The sequence below is a fragment of the Strix uralensis genome, chromosome 22 (assembly GCF_047716275.1).
Source record: "Strix uralensis isolate ZFMK-TIS-50842 chromosome 22, bStrUra1, whole genome shotgun sequence".
Taxonomy (NCBI): domain Eukaryota; kingdom Metazoa; phylum Chordata; class Aves; order Strigiformes; family Strigidae; genus Strix; species Strix uralensis.
In genome coordinates this window covers 3,406,524-3,427,448 of record NC_133993.1, presented here as the reverse complement: position 1 = coordinate 3,427,448, position 20,925 = coordinate 3,406,524, and the positions used below count along the sequence as shown (strand labels likewise).

At 48.1% G+C, this 20,925-nt stretch overlaps 1 protein-coding gene across 32 annotated transcripts in view; it reads right to left on the bottom strand.

Moving 5' to 3' along the window:
• The window catches only part of LOC141953550 (hydrocephalus-inducing protein homolog), a 176,786-nt gene that overhangs the window by 72,572 nt on the left and 83,289 nt on the right, over positions 1-20,925 (bottom strand). For 31 of the 32 annotated variants that reach the window (XM_074892204.1, XM_074892194.1, XM_074892195.1 and 28 more), the window contains 6 exons: positions 19,727-19,879; positions 11,423-11,661; positions 7,083-7,338; positions 5,068-5,211; positions 3,192-3,335; positions 2,035-2,348 (listed from right to left, as the gene is read on the bottom strand). In XM_074892204.1, the coding sequence (XP_074748305.1) occupies positions 2,035-2,348; positions 3,192-3,335; positions 5,068-5,211; positions 7,083-7,338; positions 11,423-11,661; positions 19,727-19,879 (1,250 nt within the window). The remainder of the gene's footprint in view (positions 1-2,034; positions 2,349-3,191; positions 3,336-5,067; positions 5,212-7,082; positions 7,339-11,422; positions 11,662-19,726; positions 19,880-20,925) is intronic. The other variant, XM_074892214.1, reaches the window with a different exon arrangement.

Genomic DNA, 20,925 nt, shown 5'->3' with positions numbered 1-20,925 from the left:
AGCGACTTCCCTATGAAGCGGGTCCGGTCTGCATATGGGGCCTTCGGTACCCCTCGGAATGGAGTCACCCACTACAATGACTCTTCTGGGGTTCTTTTTAGAACTGGTTTTAATACCTGGTCTAGAATGACCTGGCCTTGGTGGATCTTGGTCTTCCTCCTTGTTTGTCTCATTTCCTTCCTCCTTCTCTTCCTCACTCAAAAGTTCCAGGGTCCCGAATCTATTGTGAAGGGACACCATGGAGGGTGAGGGAGGTCGGGAGAGGATTTTCCTGCCTCCCCGAGCAGGGACCTGTTTCCAGCCTCCCCCATCTCTTAGGTCCCCTCCTTCTGCTTGGTAGCAAGAGGTTGAGGGATTACCTGCCTCGTTTGGAGCCTCCATTTGCTCCTGTTGCTTTAGAGGTGCTAGGGTGTTACTCCACCAATCAAGTTCCCTTTCACACTCCCTAATAATTCTTAATCTCTCGACTTCTTTTTTGAGTTCCACCACCAGGCTGAGCAGCTCATCCAGCTGATCGCAGCGCACACAGGTGTATCACTGGTGCCATCCGACAGAACTGACAGTCTTAGACACTCCCTGCAGCCCTGAACCTGGACCGCTGCATGTTTGCGTGGCAGTTCCGTCTGGGCCGCCATGTCCTTTCTGGTGGTGGTTTTGACCCGAGTGGAGACCATGGTTCAGTCTACTCGTGGAGGACGATAAGAGAAGCTAGCTCAGATAGGCTCTAGAGCGCGGAGATAGACTGCGCCCTGTCCGCTCGCCCTGCCTGCGCGAACTGCCGTGCAAACTGACGCACCTCACCCTTCTGACGCGCCATGCCCTGTTTGCCCGCCCTGTTCGCCGCGCTCCTGGTTGCTTGCGCTCCCAGGGGGCTGCTCTTGTACGTGAGGGGCGTAGAGTGTCACTCCAGTCTCCGCCCACTCTGACTCACCGCCGCCCTCGTTAGCAGCAGCTCACTCTTCCCACTCAGGGGGGAGGCGACTCGAGGCTCTCCCTCTTCCCTGGGCTTCTGCCTTCAAGGCTTGTGGTTTTGCCATAGGGTTTTGATGCTTTTGGGAGGGTCCCCCGCCTCCGTCCTCCTCCTCAGAGCCCCTCTCCTCAGCAACACACAATGGTTAACTTTGCTGGGTTTCCTAGGGCATTATGGAAAAACCATTTTCTACTGTAATTAGAACTGCCCAGACTAGACTTTTGTACTATGCAGAGAGGCCACAGTGGGAGGAACTGCTAGGAATGTGTTTATAAATGCACTCCAGCACAACTGCAAGATTGCTCTTGGGCTTGGAAACCACAGCCCAGCGCTGGCTGGCCCTGCTTCCCAGGGACGTTCAGACAAGTGCTCCCACCAACACCTACAGCTGTACCCAAAGCTGCCCTGTAAAACACTAAATAGCTGTTTGGGGAATGTGATGAGCAGTTTAACAGATAAAAATTCACTTCACCAGTGTGGTGTTTGCCTCAGGCCACAAAGGTCTGAGAAAGCAGCTTTCCAACAGCAACCTTCCTTCCCAGGGGAACCAGTATGGGGGCTACAGCAGCTTTCCAACAGCAGCCTTCCTTCCCAGGGGAACCAGTATGGGGGCTACAGCAAAGCAGCAGCAAGAGACTGGGGCAGCAGCACATCGTTCTGGTGGCAGTGCCTGTGTAGGTTCTTAGTGTAAAATGACAACACATAGGGTTGGCAGGGAAGAAAAAGAGGTCACATCACATATCTGCTTGTCCCAGTGCCTAAGTATAGGTTTGTAGCTCCAGAAATAAAGCAGGACTCTAGGTTATGGACAATGCAAAAAGCGTTGGTAGCATCTCACAGCCCCAGCTTGGCTGGAGAACGCTGTCTCCTTCCCAGCATCAACCTGGTGGAGATCACTTATCCCCTGAGCACTTAAGCCCGACCACAGCTGGTAGGTGTTACTCCCACAGGGAAAGGTGAAAGCAATTTGTCAGATCACGGGCAAACAGCCTTGGTCTTTGCAAAGCACAAACAGGACACGAGGAAGGAGAAGAGCTTCGAGGAGAGAGCAAAGGGGCACAGACCTCATCTGGCTCACGTGGCTGTCCATCAGGAACGCCCAGTGGTACTGGACAAGAAGCGGGCTGCAGTTGGTCATCTCAACGTAACACACACCTTCAGTGTCATTCAAGATGCAGCCAAAGTCCAGGGCCATGGGCTGGATATGGAGATTTGGGAAGTGGACTTCTCCCCGAACAGTGACCCGCTCCTCATGAGGATGCTCAAGAAACTGTATCTTCAGAACCTTCTCTACTACCCGGGTACACAAATCCTCTTCATAAGCAGGGTTAAATCTGATGGAGAGATGAAGTTCCTCCCCTATCTCCAGCTTCACGGGCTGCAAGGAAATGAAGAGTATTAATCACCAGTGTGCTGAAGTCCCAAGGTCTGGCAGCACGAAACGTGTAAACGTTCAACATGTGACCCCAGCGTAGGCTTCTCAGTTCATCCTGCGTTTCCTTCACAGTGTGCACCTGACTGCAAGACCCACCACGCTCTTGTCTGAGACTATCTCAGGCTCATCTCACTGTGCTCTGCACAATTCACAAGGAAAATAAATATTCTTCTGCTGAATTTGGGACCCACAGAAGCTATGTGCTAAATACACAACTAAATCAGCACTCTGGCACACCAGCGCCTTTTGCCCCAGCTCTAGAGGAACTCCTTTACCCTCACGGCACAAGCAGCATGGCACTGCAGCCTCACCCTTGCAGGGGCTAGTCACTGGCACAGCACAGAAGTGGTGGCCGTGCCTACAAGTGTTTAGCAGAGCCCATGTCCAACACCTTCACCAACAACAGGGCAGGGGCCAGGCAGCGGCTGGAGGAGCTTCCTCAGCCTTCCTGAAAGCAGGGCTGCCCTTGAAGAAAGCAAGCTGCTCTTGGGGTTATCTCAGAATGGCTGCTGGAGAGCTCGATGGCTTCCAAGAGACACGTTTACTACACGGCTTGCCCAGACCTAGCTGCCTGCTCCCCTCTCCTCACGTCTTAGAGCCAGGATGTATTTCCCCAGTTCAGATGATATTTCGTTTCCTTCAGCAGCTCATTTCAAATCTGATTTAGTCACTCTACCACTGAGTCTAAAGAACAAACTTCTCTACTTGAGGACCTCCCAACAGAAACGTACCACCACACTCCCCCCTCTTCAAACCCCACCAGCGGGAAGGCCCACGGCTGCTCACCTGAACGTCTGCAGAGAGGGGCTGCCGGTCTGCACCACAGATTAAGAAGGGCTGCTCTAAGGCCAGGACAATGCTGAGTGGCAGGGACGAGGTGTTTTTTAAAGAAAGAGGCTGGTACTGCAGAGTTAGGACATCACTGGGTTGCTACAGAAACAGGACACAAGGAAAAAAAACAACCTGAAGCGGCCATGGAACTCCTTCCCTTCCTGATGCATTTCAAGTTTTTCAACCCCAAAAGTGCATACACCTCTATTTAATATTTTTATTAGGTTCTACCCTTCTAGGTGGTTTTTCTCTAAGTATATCAGATGCCTTTCATGTTTAGAAACCACAGCATGCCCCGGGGACAGGGAAACACTCTTGCATACAGAGGAGGGAATAGGACCCCGAGAGGAGGCAGCTGCATGAACAAGAAAGTGAACCCAGACCACTTGTCTCCGTTTTGTCTCCGCTCTCGAGAAGAATGGCACAAGATGATTTTCACTCACATACAGTAATTTCTTACAACCTTATCAGCTCTAGTAGCCTCATAAAAGCAGTGATGTTGGTCAGAGGAGAAAAGCGAGCAGGATTTGGCCCATAGTGGAAGCCTGCAGCAGCCTAAGGTTAGCTTTGAACACCTACAGGCACATACAGCCAGCTAGAAACCTCAACAGTCGGGCTGCAACGGGTGTCCTGCTGCCCCTGCTCCAGTGACAAGCTGTCTGTAGCCTCAAAGCTCAGCTCCGCCTAAGCTATTTCTTCCTGTTTATGCATTGCTCTGGGCTTCCTGCATGGTTTATATCAACTAGACAGTGTTTGGGAAACTGGTTCTGGATGTATCGATATCAAACAGCTGCAGTGTCATAACACTCGATAAATCAGAGCGCATGGCATCAAGCAGACCACAGGCAGACATCAGGGAGAGCTGAAAAGCTTCTAATTAAACCCGAACTGCCTGCTCACAGGATTTTGTGCTTCTCAGAAGCCTGGGAACCAGAGGAGAGACCTGAAAACACAGAAACTAAATAATGAAATATCTTCTCCTTTTCAGACACCTCGCGGGAGAGGGAAAGGTGATGCAGCAGTCAGGATCCAGAGGCTAAAGGGCATCTGCTTTGCGCTGGTGTTATCATCACTGCAGCTGAAGGATGTCTGCGGGTCCTTTGAAGAAGGTGAAGCTTGGGGAAATGCAAAGAGCTAGCATCCATACCAACAGCAGAGAAGGCAAAGAGAGACAAGAGATGACAGGTGTTTTTCATCAGCCTGAGGAGCTGACAGGAATCTCAGTTCTTCTCAGCTCCCCTACAGGATCGGTGTTCAGACATCACTGCGCCTTGGAGGATCCCCAAAAACCTCCCTTCACACCGAGTACAGGAACTGGTGTCTCTCTAGAAGTAGCCACGATCCCCCTCAGCAGAGCAGCTGTTATCTCAGTGTTACCTGGGTGAAGTTAAAAACCAGTCCCATCTCTAAAAACACCCTCACTTACTTTACGAAGCACCTCAGGACAGGTGAGGAGGGGGTTTAGCATCGCTCAGCTGCAGCACTCTGCTCGCCCACCTGCAGCCCCAGCACACGAGGTGGCTGTGCAAAGCCCACGCTGTTCTCGTGGGCCCCACACATCTCGCCCTGTTCCCTTCGCTCAGCAGCTCAACTCTGTCTCCACATCAAGAAGGCAGAATACAGCTGGTGGGACTGCTCCCAATCCCAGAGGAGTGAAATATTGATCTCAGCGTTAATGGCAAAATCTTGGTCCAGCTCAGCTCAATAGTCAAAGTCCCACGGACTTGGAGAAGCCATTTAACTTCCTCCTTTGAACACAAGCACACACCCCCACCAGGCTTTCCGTCATCAGCCATGCTCTTCAATGCCAGGATGAAATCCAGAGACTTACCTTCTCCACCCGGAAAGTGATTTCTCTGGAGGACATTTGCAGGACAGGAGCAATGAACTCGCACGTGACATCCACCTGCATTATCGGTGCCTTCCCTGCCTTGCTCCCCACGACGGCGTGGCACAGCAGCCGCTCCTTCACCACCTGCACGGAGGAGTCACCCGTCACCCAGCGGGGGCCAGCAGGGCGTCCCGAAAATGCACTGCATTTGCTACCCACCCAGCCACAGACCGTATTACCGCCATCAAGTTACAGCCACTGGGCTCCTCAACAGCCCCCTTTTCTTTTTATGCTGCATCCCATTTATTCTGCTCTCAAACGTCCGTAATGCTACACCCCACTATCCACAAGTGAGTCATGTGCTGCCTACAATTGTAACAGTCCCTGCCCCAAATTATTACGGTTTTGATTTGTACCACTGCCAAGCATAATACTTACAGAAAGCTGTAGGAACTGATTTAAAAAAAAAAAAATACACCTATATTAAGGGAAACAGGTGATAGAAGGGCCAATGCTAGCAAACCCTCCCTTCGAAGCTCAGTGGACAGGACCCATGGGAAAAACCCAAATAGCCAGACTGCCTTCAGGTAAAGAGGGGGCCACTCATTCCTAGCAGGTACTGTGCCCTCCTAGAGCTGGTTTTAAAAGAAACCTCCCCAGCAAAGAGATGTCTTGCAGTTCACATGAAAACCCTCTGCTTAACCCGGATGCTCTTACACTTAAGACTTTTTCCTGATTTCTCATGGTTTCAGTTCCCCAAATTCCTCCCTTCATTTCTCACTCTTCCCTCTGATACAACACCACAACCCAACTTCTCCTCAGAGTCTACAGACTCAAAATCATCCGTGTTGCATGTGCATTGCAGGGAGTTGGGCTTCTGACCAACCTCAAGAGTATTAAGTTCTCAAGACCCAAGGAAGGTGGAAAGCCCACTCCCAGGGTCTCGGCTTTGACTGCAGGAGGCAGGTAGCCACAGCTCAGCTCACAGATGCCCTTTTGGCTTTCCAGGCAAGACAGCCTCACCTGCACACTGATCACTTTATTTCCTTTCTGGTACCTTTTCCCCGCTTCAGCAAAACCTTGGGGCTCCGAACTGCACAGGGACAGTCCCATCGCAGTCAGCTAGGTGAGTAATCGAGTATTCTGCAAGCTACCACCAAGGCAATCCTTTAAAACACCTTTCAAAACACAAGTGTCAGCAGGAGCTTGATGCAGATTTATTCCACATTAGCCTAAACATCTCTGCCCAGCAGTCTTGAAGAGAGGGAATGCACACCAGGGTTAGCTAGCAGCTTCTCTGCAGAGTTGGATTTCCCCTGGAAACAAGGGTCCAGGGAGGAGAACACCCAGTGACCCTGCTGAAGTCTCCCCCTCTGAGCTGCCATCCAAGGGTGCTGCGAGACCTGCCTGCCCTTGGGACCCCGGGACTGGCTGAGAGACTGGGGCGAGCTGTTATGGAAATATTGACAAAGTCAAACTGTCAATTATAATGATCCCTGCGAACAGTTTCCCACGTGGATGAACATCACCCCGATCACTACAGCTACACACTGTGTTCATTTTTCTGCTCCAGGACTCAGTGCTAGACAAGCCCTCTGCCCGTGTTTGTCTACAGAGGAAAAATGATGCTACTCCCAGACACTCCCTCCCTTCACAGGTGTTTTGTTTTACTCACTGCTTCCCCCAAATACATTACTTTGCACTTTTTTATTTACTTTCTGCCTGTGCTCCTAGTCTAAGCTTAACTTATTTTCTCTGCCCTTCCTTTCTGCCTCAGCACATGACACCTTGTAACCTGCCATTTGCCCCTGAAGAAGCAATATTTCCTTCAGCCCGTGTTTTGGTATCAGCAGGTTGGGTTTACAGTAGCCATAGAAACATAAAAAAGCCTTAGGAACTGATGGTGGCCAGCAAAGAAAGCAGCTGGTGCTGTCACGGTAACTTTGGTGTTAGAACAGTTTCTTGAAAGCACTTGCTCCTGATGGGGAAGGCTCAGCCCTCGGGGGGGACCTCACCTGGGGAGTGCTGGAGAAGCCTTCCAGCACCATCTCCATAGTCTTGCCCGGCATCAGCTCCACCCTCAGTGGTTGAACCTTAAACACAGGGCAGGCAGGTCTGGGGCTCTGGGAGGAACCTTGGCCCTTGGTGGTGCTGACAGCAGGGACACGATCGTGCTGGTGAAATGGGCCAAAACCTTCTGTTGACCAGTAGAGCCGATGGGTGCGCCGTCCTTTGTTTGTTATCTTGAAGTGGTAACAGCAGGGATCCAGGCTGGAAGAGAAAAAGAGATGGAAAATGTCATGGGAGCTGCTATCTCCCAGCGGTCACCCAGCTTCAGCACCCTGGTGGCGTTATCTGACTGCACACTCAGCAATAAAAGCACCTCCAAAAAGGCTGACCTAGCTCAAAGCTTCAGCAAAAGCCAGACCTTGGTTGCCCCTAAGCTTATCAGCATCCAGCAGCTGCTCTGTTTGCGTACAGCAAGGAAGAGCTGCATGAAGATCATCATCTCAGCTGCTGCAGGCAGAGCATCACCAGCCCAGAGACCCTCCGGTGACCTGGGCACCCCTTGCCTCGCTGGCGGGGCCCCTGCCCTGGCACCCACATTATCCCCTCACCCCCCATCCCTTAGGGAGCATCCAACCCTCATCACCCCCAACATGTCATCCTTTGCCTGAACAGTGCCGCTGGTTTTGTGGTTTAGGAAGATAAATGCACTGTGAGAACACAGGATCAACAGAAGTTTCCCCCATACAAACATGGCAGCAAGACCAGGTCGGGCTGCTGAGGGGATGGAGCAACAACGAGAGATGAATAACGAGAGCTAGATATAAACCAAAATGAATATTCAATGGAAATTGATTTCTTTATGTAAAGAAACACTAACTGCAGGCTAGTCTGGAATAATTATTTCTATATAAATCTGAGCATGACCAGGACATGAATTCTTCCTGGAACAGTTATTGGTTTTTTACAGTAACTGTACTGTAATACATGGCTGTATATATATACACTGTAATACATGGCTGTATATATATATATATACACTGTAATACATGGCTGTATATATACACTGTAATACATGGCTGTATATATATATATACACTGTAATACATGGCTGTATATATATATACACTGTAATACATGGCTGTATATATATATATACACTGTAATACATGGCTGTATATATATATACACTGTAATACATGGCTGTATATATATATACACTGTAATACATGGCTGTATATATATATACTGTAATACATGGCTGTATATATATATATACACTGTAATACATGGCTGTATATATATATACACTGTAATACATGGCTGTATATATATATATACTGTAATACATGGCTGTATATATATATATACACTGTAACACATGGCTGTATATATATATACACTGTAATACATGGCTGTATATATATATATATATACACTGTAATACATGGCTGTATATATATATATATACACTGTAATACATGGCTGTATATATATACACTGTAATACATGGCTGTATATATATACACTGTAATACATGGCTGTATATATATATATATACACTGTAATACATGGCTGTATATATATACACTGTAATACATGGCTGTATATATATACACTGTAACACATGGCTGTATATATATATACACTGTAATACATGGCTGTATATATATATATACACTGTAATACATGGCTGTATATATATACACTGTAATACATGGCTGTATATATATATATATACACTGTAATACATGGCTGTATATATACACTGTAATACATGGCTGTATATATATATATATATACACTGTAATACATGGCTGTATATATATACACTGTAATACATGGCTGTATATATATATACACTGTAATACATGGCTGTATATATATATATACACTGTAATACATGGCTGTATATATATACACTGTAATACATGGCTGTATATATATATATATACACTGTAATACATGGCTGTATATATATACACTGTAATACATGGCTGTATATATATACACTGTAATACATGGCTGTATATATATATATATACACTGTAATACATGGCTGTATATATATACACTGTAATACATGGCTGTATATATATACACTGTAACACATGGCTGTATATATATATACACTGTAATACATGGCTGTATATATATATATACACTGTAATACATGGCTGTATATATATACACTGTAATACATGGCTGTATATATATATATATACACTGTAATACATGGCTGTATATATATACACTGTAATACATGGCTGTATATATATATATATATACACTGTAATACATGGCTGTATATATATACACTGTAATACATGGCTGTATATATATATACACTGTAATACATGGCTGTATATATATATATACACTGTAATACATGGCTGTATATATATATACATACTGTAATACATGGCTGTATATATATACACTGTAATACATGGCTGTATATATATATACACACTGTAATACATGGCTGTATATATATATATACACTGTAATACATGGCTGTATATATATATACTGTAATACATGGCTGTATATATATATACACACTGTAATACATGGCTGTATATATATATATACACTGTAATACATGGCTGTATATATATATACACACTGTAATACATGGCTGTATATATATATATACACTGTAATACATGGCTGTATATATATATACTGTAATACATGGCTGTATATATATATACACTGTAATACATGGCTGTATATATATACACTGTAATACATGGCTGTATATATATATACACACTGTAATACATGGCTGTATATATATATACTGTAATACATGGCTGTATATATATATATACTGTAATACATGGCTGTGTATATACATACTGTAATACACAGCTTACAAAATGCATGTCTGCCACAAGCAGCTAAATACACAGACCTGAGAGTATAGAAGAAACCAGTCTTTGAAACAGACTGTTAAAACATGACGTGTACAAGCTTAGTGTGAAATGGTTTATGTGGTGGACAGCACAGATGAAAGCCTGGAGAAGCTCTGGGTGGATGCACAGTTTGGTGAAAGCCTGGAGAAGCTCTGGGTGGATGCACAGTTTGGGGCTCTGGGAAAGCCCAACTCATCTGAGATGTTACCTGGGTCCCATCTCAGCTCACCTGGCGGCAGCTCTGCAGCCGGCAGCAATGGCAACAACTCCAGAGTCTGCAGACCAACACGTGAAGGGGGGCAGAGGACGATGACACAAATCACACTGACATTGTCCAATCCGTTGGGTAGCCAACTTGTGGCTGCACAGAGCACAGGCCACGCCGGACAAGCACCAACCTCCCTGCAATGTCCCTGCTCATGTGGGTGGCTTGTGCATGCGTATTTAAACCCCCCGAATCTATCCTAAAGAGTAGGATCAACCTGCTCTTTCTACCCCAAAATTTAGGTATTGGACCACTGTGGACCCTCTTTGCCGTCAGGGAAAGGAACAGGCACCTCAAGACTATTCTCATCCCAAGAGCTCTCCCACACAAGGCAGGCAGCACTTTGACAAGGTTTATTTTTCTCCCATTTAGGGGAACATGCCTGGTTTCAGACCCAGGTGTTAGGACCAGTGAATCCCCTCCTTTGAGCTAAGCTCTTTAATTAACACTTCCTATTTATTCCACCCAACTCAGTGGACTTCTCCTCCTCTCCCTTTCAGAGCTGGTCCTGCAGCCACCCTCTCCTGCCCACGCCTCAGGCTGCCGCTGCGGCGGTGACACCGAGGAAAGCCGGTGGGAGAAACGAGGAAAGAGCGACTGCGTCTAATAAAGAGCAGCCTGGCAAGGGAGACGGGGAAGGCGAGCAAACTGAGGGGTGATATGGGGCAAAGAAATTCTGCTGCTCCTCCAGGACTGCGGGCAGAGGGAAAACAAAACAGCACCATTGATTTAGTCAAGGACCTGCTAACAAGCTACCACCAAGGTTTTCCACTGTTGCGAGATGATACTCCAAGTGAAGGGAAAAACAAGCAACATTATCGCAAAGGGAAATATGTTTATACTTGTAATGTAGCATTTTCCACCCAGAGGCTTCCAGGACCTGCTGTTTTCCTCCAAATCTTTACTTGATAAAGTGAGGAAATATATGTATTATAGCTAAAGACAAGTCAGTGACAATTTAACAACTGCTTTCCATTTTGGTGGCTTTTGAGGGTATCTAACAACCTTCAAATGGCCATAGAAGGTTTCTAAAGGAAGCCCCGTGGCTTCAGGAAAACAGAGCCAGGACCTTGAGCGCTGAAGAACAACTAGCCTGAAGGACTACAGCAAAACTGCTCCTTGCTGAGCCCACGGCAGAAGCGGACGCTGAGAGATCCCCTACCTGAAGTGGGGTCCCAAGTTGAGCTCTGGAGCAAAGGGTTTGTCGGTGACAATCGTGGTGCCAATGCCAACAGCCCGGACGGGGATAACGTAGGTGTGGCTGTTCTCTATGGACAGGTTCACCTCGTCCTTGAATTCCTCCGTGTCATCCAAGTTCGCTATGACAGACACAGACACCTCTGTCTCAGGGGGAATCACTCCTTCACTGGGTTCAATCCTCCAGCGCGAGCATTTGCCAGCCTGTAAGACAAGCCAAACACTAACTTAGCATGGAAACCATGGACCCTGGTCTCTTGTGGGGTGCAGGAAAAGGAAGGACTAAAGATATGAGGATAAAAACCAGAAAGGCTCCATTTCCCTAAATCCAAGCTAGTGTCTGGAAACAGCAACTGTGCAGGAGCTTCTACAACCTGTATTTTACCTTCCTTTAACAGACTCACTTCATTAACCCAGTTTTCCCAACCCAAGGGATGCTCATCCTCAGGAGGAGGTTATTCCCCCTCCAGTCTCTCTTTTGGAGTGCATACCAAAGGAAGCTACTTTTTTACCTCTCTTGGTTTCCTGACAATGGTGGTTGGGTTGGCATAAAGGCTCAAGGCCAGGGGAAGCCAGGACTGCTCAAATCCCACCGCAGCAGCCACACGGCTGGGGGATACTGCTGAGAGCCTAAAGAATAACTCTGCAAAACCAGCTGATCAAAACCCTGACACCAACGCCTTCTTTCCCAAGAGTTACTCAGTGCTTCTCAACAGCCCCCGAAGAACTGAAGCACTCGGTTCCCACTGATCACCAGCTGCAGTGAGGTGCCCCAGTGCCCTCTGCTTTGGAAAATTCAGCTATAAATGTCCATAGCAGGGCAGTAAAGCAATAAGCAGAAAGCAAACTGAAAGGCACGTGCCCTGTAGGCATGGCCTGAGCTTCCCAAGCACTCTCTTCCCTCTGGTTTCTCATGGACCTCCCTCCATGGATGGGGCAGTGAAGGTGCTGGACCCCCAGCCCCTCTAAAACCACATTCCCAGGGAGCAAGCCTGCAGAGAGGAAACGCACACAGTGCTCCCTGGCCAGCAGGAACCGCACTGGGAGACAGATGTACGGCTTCCAAGTGTCCATCACGGTGGCAGTGGTGCCTGCACCCCACAGTTCAGTGCTGTGTTTGGGACGACAGGCACTACTCACCCAAAACTCTGCAGTATTGTAAGAGAAGAGGTTTTTCCCCCCCCTTTTTTTTAATGGAAAGCAACAGTGTACTTGGAGGTCTGACATGATCCAAGCAAATGCTCACTCAATCCAGGTGAAGTTAGCTCAAGTTCCCATCCGTCAGGCTGGCAGCACTCAGCTCTAACAGGACACCAGCCAGCCCAAGGGAGAAGAGCATCAGAAAACCAAGCAGCACTTTGAAGTCTTGGGAAGCATTTTAAATAACCCCCCAAAGCGACCTCTGCTAGCAAGGGTAGGACTGTCTGGGGGCCAGGGAAGCAACAACTTGCTGAGTAGGCAGGGTCCCAGCAGTGTGTGTAGGATGCCCCAGCTAGGATAGCTCCTTAGGCTGGCTGTGCCCTGCACAGAGAGCAGGTCAGGTCTGCACGTCTGCATCCCAGGATGGAGCATGCCAAAGGCATCAAAATTATTCCAGGTGCTGGCAAAATCCATCAACTCCGTTCCATTTAATTTGTCCTCTAGAGCTGCAAAAGAAAGTCTTAAAAAAAGCAAGATGAGAGTGGGATGGAGGAAGGTCGTTGGCACAGGGTAAACTCTGGGGCCTCACACAGGATCCCACCAACCTCCTCTGCTGCCCCTGCATCCCGTGCGCAGCCCATCACCAGCCTCAGAGGAATCCACTGCGCTGCCACCAGCCGAGGGCTACCCAGCCAACACGTTCACACTAAGCCGGTGGGTGTTAGGTGTTCTTTGCCCTCTGATTCATGGTAGCTCACTGGAAAAGGAGACCCGATAGCTCTGCTCCAGAGGTGAATCTGCATGTCTGCTATCTGGCAAAGCTCAGTTATCAAAGCTTGGCAACAAGCCAGGCAGTAAATTGTACCCAAGAAACTATGACTGAGGAATAATGACAGGCTGTCTCGATGGAGCCAGACTTTGAATTTCCCAGGGTGAGCCAGGGCCAACAGCCCACTCCAGAGGAGCAGGATTCGCATCGTGTCCTCATTCTTTCAGTCAGCATTTGGTGTGGGTCCAAGGGGCAGCACGGGGCAGCACTGAACAGGAGACCTGCCAGGACCAAAAGGCTCTGCCAGGCCAGACTCACTCAGGTTTCCAGGTCAGCTTCTGCCTACATGGATCCAGGATGTGTCCCAGAGGCAGGGAATCTCTTGGAGCCACGCTAAAAGATCCCCCCACTTTGAAGACCACGATCTAACTTCTGATAACGTCCCTGCTACTCGCTTACCCTTGAATGCTCCAGAACACAACCCAGTAGCCCTGTGCACTGGACAAAGACGGAGGCTATTTTTGTCCCTGTAGGAGCTTGCACAGAGTCCCTGAGTGCTAGGCAAGGGTGGCGATCAATCACTTACTCAAGAAGTTCAATGCTGAGATCATTAGCTTCTCCCAGGACAGATTTCCATTGCGAGTAAGAGCTGCCCAAATTTGGTTATAAGACACCACCGTGCATCCGAGAGATGGATGGATGGAGGGAAGGAGGGATGGGATGCGATGGGATGCGATGGGATGGTATGGCATGGCATGGCATGGCTGCCCTAAGGGACGACTGAGGAGCCACCACACTCAGTTCTCTTGAAGCTACTTAAAGCTAGTTAATTAAAGTGATCTGGTCATTCTGGCCTTGCACGAGTGAAAGAGGAAGCAGAACTCAGTATTAAAAATGCAGCTGTACTTTACCGAGCCACAGCTCTAGCGAGAGAGCATTCACACCTTTGTCAGCCGACCCATCACTCCTCACGGAGGCTGCACATGAAGGGAAATAAAACCCCATCCTACATCAGTTGTGCACAGAGCCTCGTCCCAGGTGCTTCAGCAGTCCTGAGGTGGGGAACCCTGTGTTCTTCATTTCGAAGCTGCTCTTTATCCACACAAACTGCCAGTGGCAGAAGAGAGCCCCAAACCGCCCCGAGCCCCAGCAGGAGGTGGAGGTCAGGGCATGAGGCTGGCTAGATGCTCCCACCAACCACCAGCCGCCTCCTGGCACCTCAGCACCAGCATCTCCTCGGCAAAAGCACGGATGGGGACCACTTTGGTTTAGCCTCTGCCCCAGAGCACCATCAAGGGGATGTTTTATGAAATCAAAAGGCAGAGGCTCTAAAACAAAAAAGTAGCGTGGCACTCACTGCCACTGACAACAGAGCCTAACTTGCCAAGCTTGGTTCAGCCAATAACAGACTGCTGAGCGAGCTAACGAAGCTTGTCCCCATTTGTGTCCCCGGTCCATAGCTCACCCCTCCAGATCCCATCTGCACTTCCTTGCTGGGCTGGGGAGATCAGGGCCACCTGGTTTGATAACCAAACTCCTCCTGCTTTTCCTTTGGGAAAAGCACCCGGCTGAGACACTCTTGCTTGTAGGAGCATAATTGCCTTGAAGATTCTACCCTTCTTTAATCCAGTTAACCAACAGGTGCAGCACAATATGACAAGTTTAGTTTCCCTAGACAAGCAGAATAACAATTTCTTCCATTACTGAAAAACAGCAATTCTGAAAGGGCATGAACTCATGTAAGATACCTTAGGTGACAAAAACCAAACTCTCCCCTGTGGCCAGGTTTCAGGCACCTTTTCCAAGGTCTCCTCCAAACGTCTGCTCCCCTTTCTAAGAGCCACATGCTCTGGACCTAAGCCTGGGCGACACTGGGAGGGACACAGCCTTCCACCTTCCTCAGGTTTTGGTACAACCGGTCACCAGGGCAAGACTGACGCTCCTGGCCATGACCCCTGCTCATGACTGATGCCGTGTGTTTCCAGGCACAGTTGGCTACAATGAATGGTTCCCTCCAGCTGTGGCAAGACCAAACTGGGTGGAAATCAGCAAATTGGTACTGCTGTATTAGCAAAACACGGCCTTTAAAACCTAAACCAATGGTTTAAGCCTAAAGGTGAGCTTTTGGAGCACCATGAGGCTCTGGTGGGACAGCTCCAGAAAGAGTTAAGCCTGTGTATCTTATCTTCAAAAGTTCTGCTCACCTTGGAAGAGACCACATATTCAGGGCCAGTGCTGCCCATACCCTGGAAAGTTAATTTAACACTCATTTCTAAATAGCATTGCAGATATCATTTGAAGGGCACAGCACTGTCTGTCTGCCTGTGCCTTGCTACGAGCAAACACTGATGGGCTGGCTAATTATTCAGATGCTTGGGGGAAAAAAAAAAAGCAATTTACAGTAGATTTAAAAAACAGCCCCTCTTGCCAATTCAAGTCTTCTCCAACTTCAGTTGGAGAGAGCTACAAACAATGCCAACACGCTCTTCAAAGCCTTCCCTCCCCACAGCCTGAACAATTCGCTTGGATATCAGCAAAACTGCCCATCAGCCAGAACAGGAAACAGAATCACTACAGCAGCATCCCTTTATTGGCACTGTTTTAAAGTTTATCTCCATGTTTTGCTGTCTCTCCATACGGCCATTTCTTTAATAAAGGGAACATGGTCAAAAGCTTGAGATAGTAAGCAATGAAATTAGTAAATGAAACAAATCCTGCACTAATGAGGAGAGAAGCAAGTACAGGAATGGGACCTGCATGTTCTCCCCTTGCTTACATCACGTTTGACCATGAGCCTTTATACACTGCCTGAAAATCAATTGACTTTTCTTCAGTGAATCCCAGTGAGAAGATAAAGAGTTACAGTTGTTTGGGTTTTTTTCAAGTAAAAAAACCTGGGTCTCTTCTGCAATGTCAGCTCCACTTGAATCTGATGGCAGCTCGTCCCTGGGAAGGTGCAGGGGGATCCACTCACCAGGCACCCTCCTGAAGAAGACAACACATCTGGCTGTACGACCGCTGCTGGAAACCAGGCAGCAGCGAGCTCCACCAGCAGCACAGGGCTCTGGATTAGGGAGGTCAAGGATCAGGTCGAAGGAGTCAGGACTCCAAATTAGGACTGTCATAAGAAGAGGAAATCCCAAGAAAGGTCTTCTCCCTCCTCCCTCATTACAAGGCACTGGGAAACCACCGTTTGGCTCCCTATGGTAGCACATGACAGACCCAGCATGGTGGCTATGCAGGGAGAAGAAAGCTGCCACTGATTAACAAAAATTACACCTCTGTATTTTGTTTCCCGATCACACAGGCATGATATGCAGCTGCCTTCCGTGGTGCCAAGAGATGTCATTCTTAGTAGCTGAATAAAAGATCCCCAAGAAGACAGAGTGACAAAGAACAAGTAGGAAATGATCAAAGAACGATGCTTTTTCCTTTCTGCGTTTCTGCAGGGAGAGCAAACACTTCCATTAACCAATATAACTCTTTTGCACTTGCCAATATGCCAAAAAAATCAGACACTTAGGGAAAGAAGATGACAGCAGCAGCAAGGAGGAGAAACAGCCATCTATTTCAGCAGGTCGTATCAGTCCCCAGCTAAGCTGCAGCAGCCCCTTCACCTCGACCTGTTCCTCCAGTCTTTTCTGCCCAAAAAGGTGCAAACCCTCCCCTTGCTGGATCCAGAGGATCCTCTAACAGGGCTGCCTGGCAGCTGGGAAAGCAATCTGACAAGGAAAAGTATGTCAGACACACAGGATTCAGCACGGGATGACACACTGGTCCCAGGGATCACAGACCTGCAGACACCCTGGCACGCAGGGATAAGCCAACAGAGGACTAGGCTACGAAGTCCCTACGCTCTTCTTCAGACCCAAAAAAGGCCCATCTCAATGCACAGACTTGGAGGCTTTTTATTTATTTTTTTCTGGTGGCAGAGCTGTTCAGTGCTGCTCCCCACAACTCAGAATATAAAAGACTCAACTTATCCAACAGAGAGAAGAGGAGATGGTACGGGGAAGCCTGTGCACAAGGGGTACACCAGGTAATTCCTTAAGTCACCACCCCAAAGTGAAGTTATCCACAAAAACGCATCTTGGCTTGCTCAGATAATGCTCTTTTCTCCCATAGAGGAAGAAGAAATCTTGGCTTGAAAGGAACAGCCATTTGCATGTGATGGTTAATACCACCACCAAGGTGGCACCATGGCCATCTGCATTACAGCATTTTCCTTTCCTGTTTCGAACAAGATACCAACCTTTTACTTGCCCTGTTGCTGTCCCTTAATTTCATCTCATTCGGTTTGTTGAGCTGCTAGTCAGCATGCTGTAACATTGCTGATCCAGTGCTGCTGTGAAAATTTCAATCACAGCTCCTTCATTTGAGCAGGGACCATGATCTATAAGCCTAACTGCAAACAGCCACAGTTTTGAGATCAGCCATCAAACGGGAGACAGGGAAATCACAGCTTACCGTCCTGCAGCAATCTCCAAGCAGGAAATCAAAGCAGCAGCTTTTCCATCTCAGAGAACACAAGACTTGGGTTCAGGGGCTCAACTGGATGCAGGATGCCCAAGTCACCCCCCAGCTAGGCTAAGGGACAGCCTCTGCTCTCAGAGGTACGTGTGCAGTTCACCCTGATGCCCGACTGCATCTCAAATTTTATCTCCAAAATTATCCAGTCCTCCCTTCTTCCCATCAAAAACCGGCCAGGCAGCCTAAGGCAGCAGCAAAGGGCGAAACTTCAACTGAGGCAGCAAAGCAGCACCAAAGGAGGCAGCTGCTGAGGGCAGGGGAGCAGCTGGAGCACACCTCGCCTGCCACAGTGCTGCCTCCGCCCAACACGCTCTGCATCAGGGGGCTGAAGAGTCTGAAGAGCCCTTGTTGAAACGACTGATCGAGCAGGTTCTCAGGACCTGCTTCCTTGAACACCTCCATGATAGCAGCAGCTGTCCTGAGAAGCCGAGATGCTCACCACGGGGTAAGTCAAGCCTGTGGGGTCAGCAGGGGGGACTACGGAGCAGCAGAGCCCACCCTTACTGCAGGGAAAGAAACCATCCCTGAACCACCTCGTATTATTGTTCTATTTATTGATTAGCCACAATATTGGCAGAGATTGCAGTGAAGCAGGATAGGATTTATTGCCCAGTCCCATACCTTAGGGCCCTGAGGCAATGCAGAGGCAGATATACCCTGCGAGCCCCCCGGGTACACTGCAAGCTGCCCGGGGAGGGAAGGAAGGCGTGAGACTGGGACAGCAGTGCCTGAGCAGCTCTGCGGGTCAGTGCCTGGTATGAGCTCACAAACCCCATCATTCATACACCAGTACCACCCACCCCAGGTGGCTTGCTCTCTGCAGAGTTGGAAAGCAGGTTTTCATTGTGGAATCAAAGCAAGCTGCTCTGGGAATCCCCCTCTTTGAGATTACATTTATCCCCCAAACAGCTGGAAAAGCAGCACAAGGGAAATTCAGCCCCTTCCTTGGCCCAGGGGCTGAGCCTGTACTCTCACACACGGCCTGATGCTCCATCCACAACACCAGTCCACAGTGTCAGGTCTGGGCTAACCAGCCCCAGAAGTCTGACCCACCTAGCATGGAGAAGAACAAACCTCCTCCAAACCCTGTTTTCAAGCCCCTCACAGATCCCCCCTCCAGTGGGGAGCACACCCCACCCAGCCTCAGCACACGAGCCCGTCCTGGCTGCATCAGCCCTGCTCCCCCTGCCAGGCAGCAACCCAACCTCCTTCGGCTCTGCAGCTTCTCACACTATGCGGCCTCCATGAATTAAAGAGCCTTTTTCTGCAGCCAGTCTCCAGAGGTGCTCTGCAATGCGGCGGAGTCCACAGACTCCATAAGTACATGACCCTTACACGTATATTCTTGTGCAACAACCCAGCTGCTTTGACCCCCAGTAGGTGTGAAACTCACCTCACTGCGAGCAGTTTGAGGACAGACCTCACACCCTAGTCTCTATCATTAACAGCAGTTCGACACAAAGCAAATGCAGATCTAACAGGGAAACCGTGCGGAAACCCATGCCCTTTCAGGAGCAAAGGGCCACAGCGTTCTCTTGGTCTCGGAGCTCCAAACACATGACTCAGAGCTAAATACCTTCCACAAAATAAAGGGAGAACTTGCAAAAATGATCCAGACTCATTTCTGCTCAAGCATCTATGCAAATTCTCTGTTTTACTGAGGGGTCCCCCAGCTAAAACTGCCCCCAGAGCCAGGCTCCTCTTGCTGCATTGTGATGGAATATGTTGCTTTCTCAATCATATAGTGATATGCAAATGTTGCATATAAAAATCAAGTCACAGGTTGCTTGTCAGTCATTGTTGTTGGAAAACAGCCCCACAGATACTTACCATCTCTGCCCTGAAGGATGCAGGGATGACACTCTGATTGGAGAGGTGGAGAGGTCGGGAAGCATATTGTAGAACTTGGATACTGCCAAAATTTATCTTACTTGGATGCACGTAGACAACTGGTCCTTCTCCAGTGCTCACTAAATGGATTTTCTGCTCCAGGAAGTGGGTAGGAAAGATCAAAAAAACCAACAGGGGAAGTTTAAAAAGATTAGACAGCTCTAAGGGTACACCTAGACTGGGGGATAATTATGGCTGTTTGAAGTTTTCAGTGTTGTAAGACTGAAACAGAAGGCCTGGAGCAAGTGTGGGGCCTGGACTGATCCCATCTGAAAGCCACAAGCTCCCGTTATCAGGGGATAAAGAAACCCTGTTTCCCATGCTTGCTTTGCCACACCTCTTCCACACTGTTAACTCTCCTTCCTCTACTTGTGCCTGCTCCCACTCCTTTTACTGCTCAGCTTTGCCCCAAACCACCCTCCCTGACTTCTGCTGCTGCACAGCACACTTGGACAGGGACTTTAGTCCCAAAGCTACACCTGTGAACGCCAGCACAAGTCAGAAGCAAAGCAGGCCCTTTAGAGTAGAGATCATGCAAGTTAGTTGCCTCTGATTTGCAGACGTGTATTCCTGGTATTATATGGATAATGGGCATTAATTATTAATTACATAATTCAAGCAGTACTTTTTTCTTTTGACAGTCTGAGACCCAAAAGTTTTGCTCTTGCAGAACTGGCACAGACTATTGGAGGAGGAGTGTGGATCCCTTGGCTAAACCACCTTCTCACATCATTAAAAACATTCAGGAGGCATTCAGGAGATTTAGCAGCATCATTTCCATTCATTTTATTAAAAGTTTAAATCCCTGTAACTACTTTCAAAATGTCAGCCTTTCTTTCTGTTACAGAAAGCTTAAGGTTCCCAGGAACCCTCTGACATCCTCTTTCATGCCCAGAGAGATGAGAAGACGGTTTAAAACAGCTGCTTCAAAAGTTGATATCACTTTAAATTAAAGTTTAATTAACTATATTTGCTCTTGATTTCAGCTAGATGAAGCCAGGACACTACAGACAACTTTCTCTTGCCTACATTTTGTTGTCATTGCTGCTGATGTGTATGCCTGAACGTGAACATCATCTTTCAGAAGGCTTTAGTCCAGGAATGCTTTGCCTCATCCATTTCCAAGCTTGGTAGAAAAC